General features: G+C 37.3%; 1 protein-coding gene across 1 annotated transcript; it reads left to right on the top strand.

Annotated features, from left to right (window-relative positions):
* The first annotated feature begins 4,659 nt into the window (after nt 1-4,659).
* On the top strand, nt 4,660-6,701 carry LOC121986696 (lysine histidine transporter-like 8). Its single transcript, XM_042540647.1, has 5 exons — nt 4,660-4,674; nt 5,443-5,556; nt 5,673-5,870; nt 6,024-6,155; nt 6,247-6,701. Exons 1-5 carry the CDS (start codon nt 4,660-4,662, stop codon nt 6,580-6,582), a joined length of 795 nt encoding a protein of 264 aa, XP_042396581.1. The 3' UTR covers nt 6,583-6,701.
* Nucleotides 6,702-7,066: the final 365 nt, after the last annotated feature.

Consider the following 7,066-nt stretch of genomic DNA (forward strand, 5'->3'; position numbering starts at 1 on the left):
ATCTTGCCTCGTAGGCATGACTCGCATATCTCATATGATTCTAAATCAAATGAGTCCAGCAAACCATCCTTATGGAGCTGGGATAAACGCTTGTCATTTATATGACCTAAGCGACAGTGCCAGAGGTAAGTTTGGTTCAAGTCATTCGACTTGATCCTCTTGGTATTTATGTTATAGACAGGGCTCTCTAGGTCTAGAATGTAGAGTCCGTTTATCAGAGGTGCACTACAATAGAACATATCGTTTAAAAAGACGGAACAACATTTGTTCTTTATTATAAACGAGAATCCTTTCTTGTCCAAACAAGAAACTGATATAATGTTCTTAGTCAATGCAGGCACATAACAACAATCGTCTAACTCTAGTATAAGCCCAGAGGGCAGAGATAGAAAATAAGTCCCTCTGACAAGTGCTCCATTGCCTACTCGTAGGTCTATCTCGCCTTTTGTCCTCTGCTATTTCTTAGTGCTTGTACACTAGTACAAATGTGCGAAGCACATCCGATCTAATACCCACGGCAAGAAATAGAGAGGTTGACTTCTATAACATTTATACCTGAAGTAGAAATCTTATTTCTTGTCAAGATCTTCCGGTATCCTGTGAAGTTCCTCTTCCTTGTCCTTGATATAGTTGACAAAGATGTGCAACCATATCGTAAGCACCCATCAACTCATGTTGCTTACGAGCTCGAGTTCATGGTCGCGAGCATTAGACATGGCACATCTAATGTCATCTTGATGCTTCTTGTAAGCATCTTTGTCACCATGAGGCATTGGCGGAGGAGCCTAATGGCGGCCCCGAGTGAGAACTATTCTCGTGTTCTGCATCGCCTGTGAAATTTGTTCATGAGCTTGTCCTTCTTAATCGCAGGAGAAAATGTTCGATTCGACGTCATGGATATTCTACAACAGAAAATATGCAGAAATAAATATCATATTCTTTTAAAATCATTTAATTAGGCCTTTAATTAAATGATGCTCCCATAATTCTATAATTCTTGTGGGACAAGATCCACATCATACTAACCCTTGAGTTAGCTTTGGCTAATACGCCCAAGGCTTAGTATGATCGGTAGGTAACGATTACCAATTACATCTCTATGCAACTCTTGTTTATAGAATCAATATCCGCATTTATATTAAAACTCGAGTTAGCTTTGGCTAATACGCCCGAGAGTTAATATAGATGTGATTTTGACCTATCTTTTCCAACCGTTAGAATAATGCCTATAGTTGACTCGATCCAACCGAGTAACTAGGAATACTCAATCTAATTGAGTTTGTATTCACCCATGCGTTGATAGGCGGGACCAAGATTGTCCCTCCGTACCCTACCAAGATAATATGTGGCAGAGTCAACAATACATGTGATCGAGGTAGTGATAGGTATCACGGCACGGTTAGGAATTTAGAGTTGGTTCGATCTAGATCTAATCTAATCGAGAAGGATGCATCTTGTGCACGACTTAGATCTAATCTAATCGCAAGGGTGCATCATGTGCACGACTTAGATCTAATCGTTAAGGCACTAATTAATTAATTAACTATTAAACATACATCAGATACATAATAATTAATTAATTAATCTATTTGTGATTTAGTCATGGCCTACGATCTTCTCAAGCCAATGAGAAGATCGAATGGTCAACCTAGGGTCATGACTTCTCCAAGCTCCTCCTTTGACCACCTTGTGTGAACTCCGTCTCGTGTGGACCCTCCATCGCTCCAATTTGTACATTACAATTTGAAACTCGAGTTACATTCGAGTCTAAATCTAATTTACAACAAGAATAAAAGAGAGGCACGACGCGCAGGTCGCGAATAATAAAATAAATACAACACGCGAAAACACATCACGGCACGCAGTCAGTATTATGAATTACAACACAACCAATCATATTGGGTTTTGGGCCATGACTATCACAAAATTAATATATAATTCAAAATTATATATTTTCTTATTTTCTGTAATTTTAAAATAATTTTTACAATTTTACAAGTAAAATTTCCCAGCGGAATCCCCCTGCGGGGCCAGGGGCAGCGCCCCTACTGCGATCTAACCATCGCGAGGGTTCCTGCGATCCAACAGTGCCTAAACCCGCTGTCCCAAAACGATTTGGGCGAGACATTACCATTTCGAAAAATCTTCCCACGGGTTCATTTTAGCGATTTGGTGCGATCATGAGCAAACCTTTGCGGGGTTTAGGGCAGCCCCTCACCCACGATCTAACCATCGTGAGTTGCTCCGTTGCGATCTAAAGGCACCGAGTCCGCTGTCCCAAAAGATTTTGGGTCGAAACGAAGCCGTTTGCCTACAAGTGCCGAGACACTTGTGCTTCACTTATAAGGAAAAATTACCCATAAAACATAAAATTGAATTTTACAGAAAATCACAGAAGTTTTGTTTTCCAAAACCAAAAACTAACTCGTACAAGTCTTTGCACGTGCGCGTCGCTGAAACCCCGAAGGACCCAAAGCCGTAGATCCGTGCAAAGATTCGTATACAAAATTCGAAAAACTATTTCTTGTACGAGTTCAAAAACTGATCTACTACTTAGATCTACGAGAAAAATGTTTACCCTTGTAGCGATGCCCTTCGCGTTCCCGCTCGTCCAAATGATGCCGGATCTCAAGACCGTCAAGCGCCGGTCCTCTAGAAGTATCCACACGGACACACTAGATGGAGATGACCAAAAACCAAGGTGTGCTAGCACCTATGTGGTTCGGCCAAGGGAGGAGGAGAGGGAGAGGGAGAGCTTGAGAGGAAGAACACAAGGAAGAAGAAGAAGTTACACCACTTGAATGGGAAAAATGAAATTCACACAAAAAAACCAAGTGGCCGGCCAAAACTAACCAATTAATTGCATTAATTGCAATTAATATGAAACCATTACCAATTAATTGCATTAATTGCAATTAATATGAAACCATTAAGAGAGTGGCTTTGTAACTTCCATGAGGTGGCACCCATGATGATGTGGAACATCATTATTGGTCCACCTAATGCCAACTCACCAATGAGGTGGCAAAAGGTCAAGTCAAAATTGACCTTTGGTCTTCCTTCTCAAGTCAAGTCAAACTTGACTCAATCTCTACCATGGTGGATCTAATCCAACCATTTGATTCGAGCCAACTTAATATAATGAATCTAATTCATTAAATTGAATTGATTCAATGAGTCAAAATCTAAATTAGACTCATTTAACACATGAATCAATTTGAGTCGAACTCAAGTTAGCCCAATTAGGATTACTCTTAATCCACTTTGATTCATCAAATGAATCTAATCATCTTGGTTCATCAAATGAACCTAATCTCCACCTAATTGTCCTAAGTGTGTGACCCTATAGGTTCTTGTAACGTTGGCAATGCCCTAAACCCATTTAGGAGCATAAGTAATGAGCGGTATCTAGCAACACATCATTACTACCCAAGTTACAAGAATGTCGAGATCCGACATCACCTTGTGACTACCAATTGTGACTACTCACAAAATAATGACAAGTGTCCTTCTATCCTAGACATCTAGATTGATCAATGTGAGGCATAGACCGTGTCATCCTCTAATCAATCTAAATCTTGAACTCCAAGTAGACTCACTCGATCAAATGAGCTCAACATCTAATGTTGACTCATTTGGGCATGGCCATGCACTTAGTGGTCTCACTCTATCAAGAATACCGATGTCGCTCCCGTCATATGGGAGGGATAGATCCCATCTACATCACTCACATCCCTCTACATAATTCATTATATACCCAGTAATCGCCTTCCAGTTATGGGTGACATTTGACGAAACTAAAGTACATAACTCCTTATGTAGGATCCATGGTGACTTCAGGTCTAAGGACTAATAGTCATACTAATAGCCACATGAGAAAGTATATGACACTCATATAACGATCCATGATACTTTCTCATGGCGGGTCATTCAGTATACATTCTCTAATGCATACCCATGTGTCATCTTGATATCTCTATATCCATGACTTGTGAGATCAAGTCATCGAGCTGACCTACATGCTAGTCTTATTGTATTAACATTGTCCCTGAATGCTAATACTCGACTAGGAATAATTTAGAGTAGTGTTCCCTATATCATCTCACTATCGATTCAACTAATCGATTGATATAGGTATGAACCTTCTACTCAAGGACGCTATTATACTTAGTCTATTTGGCACTAATACAAATAAGTATAATAACCAAACAAATGTCTTTATTAATATACAAGAATATGATATACATGAGTCTATACAATCATCAAATGATTGGCTCTAGAACTGTAACTAACAATTGACTTCCCTAGCTTCAAATTATAGTATATGCTGTTCATAGCTTGGTCTTTGTCCATACAACAGTGCAAATGTTTCTCTCTTTTATTACTTCAATAAATATGAAATCTAAAGCCAACTTTTTTTCATCTAGAAATTAAGAATATTGGTGGATAAAACTATATGAAACTGCTCAATTCCATTAATCTTTTTATAGTTTGTCTATTGTAAAAACATAGATATACATGTTACAAAGACTAAGATTATATCTAACATTGACGTTTTGTACTTAGTATTTTGGTTGACTCGTCATTGGATACAGAATCAACTTTTCTCTTTCAAAAGAATCATAATTTCTTCATGAGAATAAAGAAAAAACTGTGGCCATGGAGATTGCCGCAGTGCAGCAAAGCCTTGAAAACCAAAGACATTGAACTGGCAAAATAAGTGGGTCAATGGTTTAACTGATCGAATTAGTCCACATGTTTGTAACTTGTTGTTAGACCCATAAACTCTGATTCATGTTTTTTTCTTTTCAAATCTCTGATTCACCATCTCGAATATATCCGTCTTTCAGGATCATCTTAAACTGTATCTTTATTTTGCTGCATTGATTCATGGTGGTGATAAATAGGGTTGGGTGTTGTTCATGATCCAAGGCGTTAGATAAAACAAGAAAGATAAATAAAAAAAGAAAAGATATAAAGGAGATACCGATGCTATTAAGGCTTAATTAAAAATCCCTTTCTTTTTTTTACATATTGCATCTGTTTTATTCTGATTATCATTTTTTTTTATATTCTCAATTTTAATTTTGAAACAGTAAAGAAATATGAAATAGAAGATGGAAAAAATATCAATATGTAATTAAATTCAAAAGCATTCATATAGACTAATATTTAAAAGCTCAATTTATTAAATCACAATCATGTTTTATTAATTAAAGAAAGAAAAACTTTCGGATGACCTACAAGATAACTCACATAAGATCTTTACACATTTGTTGCACTTCATATCTTCTTGTGAATGTTTTTCAGTAAAATTATACAACCTAATTGTTTTTCTTATTTATTTACTAGATCTCTGATGTTTTTAATTTTTTATTCAGAAAATTGGGTCATCTAGTCAAAGAAATGCCTTAAGGTACTTCTATAGATTCTTCCTAATAGTGTCCTTTGAAGGCTTTAGAAGTGGAGAAACGATGGACGCTGAATGATTTTGATATCGGGAAGCCCCTTGGAAGAGGAAAGTTCGGCCATGTCTACCTGGCCAGGGAAAAGAAGGTATGAAAGTCAACTCTGACAGATTTATCTAACGCTTTTCTTAAACTAATAATATTGTCAAATTAAGAATGGTGAAAGCTTGAATTTCCAGTGCCGGACCTCTTTAATTTTGTTAGCTTCGAGTGACTGCTCAAATGCATAGCATACTAGAGTTCGTTTTCCTGGTACTGTCTGTTAGCCAAGAAAGACCCCCTTCCATCTCTTATCAGCCACTGCCCTCATCTTCCTTTTGTTCCACTGCTTTTTTGATCTTGAATGCTTTTGGAATAATAGCATTTGCATTCAGGGGACACAATCTTGCTTTAGAAATCCAGGTATTTAGTTCCTGATCTCAAGTAATCATTTGAACAGATGGAGCTCTTGTTGCTTCAGTCACATTGCTTCTAGTTTTTTAGTAAAAGTGTGGTGGGATTGAAAGGTACAGATTCTTTACTGCCTTATAGAAATTGTTATATCTTGGTTTCCAGGCAACAATGCCATCAATTTTCAAACACCCTGCACATGTTCCAATGTGGAGGGGAGCCAAGGTCGCCTATCTTCTAATAGCAATGTGTTTATTCCCTATTGCCATTGGAGGCTTCTGGGCTTATGGTAACCTAGTAAGTATGCCAGTCGATAATGAATATTGCATCTTGTTAAAATATTTTTTTGAATTATGATTTGCCTCTTACACCTTTATATGTTTTCTAGATGCCTCAAGGAGGAATACTAAATGCCCTTTATATATATCACAACCATGATATCCCAAGAGGGCTTCTAGCAACAACATTCCTCTTGGTTGTGTTTAACTGCCTCAGCAGTTTTCAGATATATTCCATGCCTGTTTTTGACAGCTTTGAAGTAGGTTATACAAGCCGAACAAATCGACCCTACTCGATTTGGGTTCGATCTGGCTTCCGAGTATTTTATGGCTTCATCTCGTTCTTCATTGGAGTAGCACTTCCTTTCCTGTCTAGTCTTGCTGGCATCTTGGGTGGCCTCACTCTCCCGGTCAGTGTATATGTTAATTTTTCTAATTTTTACTAAAATCTTTAATTTTGTTAGCTTCGGTTATCAGTGTATGAGCTTTTATCTATTATTGCCAATGAAGGACTAACACTCTAATCATGTACCCATAGAATTTGCAGTTCCTTTCTCACTGTATGTACAAGTGTTGTGCATTTGCAAATTTAATGAGGCTAGTGTGTCTAACTTGAACAAACGTTCTGATAATTTATAAGCTTTATGTGTTTTTTTAGAAATGCCTTAAGGTACTTCTTAATGAATTCTCCCATGTTGTCCAGGTACTTCTATAGATTCTTCCTCATGATATTTTTGTTTAGTAGTTCGTAAATCTTAAAATCTTGCTATACCTTGATTCATCAGAGCATGGGAATGAAATTTGAGGTTTACAATCTTCGACTACCTGTTATCAATATGGCCTCACTCAAAGTATTTTATTAAGATTTTTGAACTTACGCATCACCTTCATATTTAAGTTAGTTACTTTATTTTCATTGTCTTTGAAGGA

Source organism: Zingiber officinale, chromosome 5B, assembly GCF_018446385.1.
Source record: "Zingiber officinale cultivar Zhangliang chromosome 5B, Zo_v1.1, whole genome shotgun sequence".
In the NCBI taxonomy this organism is placed as follows: Eukaryota; Viridiplantae; Streptophyta; class Magnoliopsida; order Zingiberales; family Zingiberaceae; genus Zingiber; species Zingiber officinale.